At 42.5% G+C, this 637-nt stretch overlaps 1 protein-coding gene across 1 annotated transcript in view; it reads left to right on the top strand.

Annotated features, from left to right (window-relative positions):
- Positions 1-65: 65 nt before the first annotated feature.
- The window catches only part of LOC119594696, a 3630-nt gene continuing 3058 nt past the window's right edge, over positions 66-637 (top strand). Inside the window, 1 exon segment of the mRNA XM_037943751.1 lies at positions 66-227. Coding sequence (XP_037799679.1) covers positions 106-227 — 122 coding nt within the window. The 5' untranslated portion in view covers positions 66-105.

Genomic DNA, 637 nt, shown 5'->3' with positions numbered 1-637 from the left:
GTTGTCATGAAAGAAAGAAAGAAAAAAAACAATTAAACACTTATACAATTTTTCTCCAGGGCTGAAGACCGTGAGTGCAAGTGGCTGTGGCCGGCCTATAGAGAGATGGAGATGATCAAAGCAGGACACGACATCGGATGTAAGAAAATTTTTATAAGCCACAGATATAACACCGCTAAGCCCCTGGACCCTGGACACGTTGAGCAAGCCCTGATCCACTTTCAGAGGTAGGGATATAAGGGAAGAGATAAGGTCTAGCTTGTTTGGGGCCTAGTACCAGACGATAGGAAATGTCCATTGCTATCCAAAGAGATCAGCCTAGCTTAGCCGTGAGTTGTTTGGGTAATGATTGGCTATGTTATCTTAGATATTAGGGATTTGTTAAATTAGGAACGGAAGTACAGGCAGAGAAGGAGGGAAGGTTAATGGAGAATAGTGACAGCTTTCTAGGCAATTGCTAGTGATGAAGTGTTGGGTTTAGCGAATTCCATGAATTGCAAAACTGATGGGAGACACAACACCATTAGCAGTTGGATGAAACAGAGGCTGATTTCCCCAGCTCACGAAGACGAAGCTAAGGCTTAGAAAGAATATTTTAAATCTGCCCATCTGTATCTTCCAGAAGAAAGATGATTGA

The sequence above is a fragment of the Penaeus monodon genome, chromosome 34, assembly GCF_015228065.2.
Source record: "Penaeus monodon isolate SGIC_2016 chromosome 34, NSTDA_Pmon_1, whole genome shotgun sequence".
Classification (NCBI taxonomy): Eukaryota; Metazoa; Arthropoda; class Malacostraca; order Decapoda; family Penaeidae; genus Penaeus; species Penaeus monodon.
This window is presented reverse-complemented; position numbering and strand designations above follow the sequence as displayed.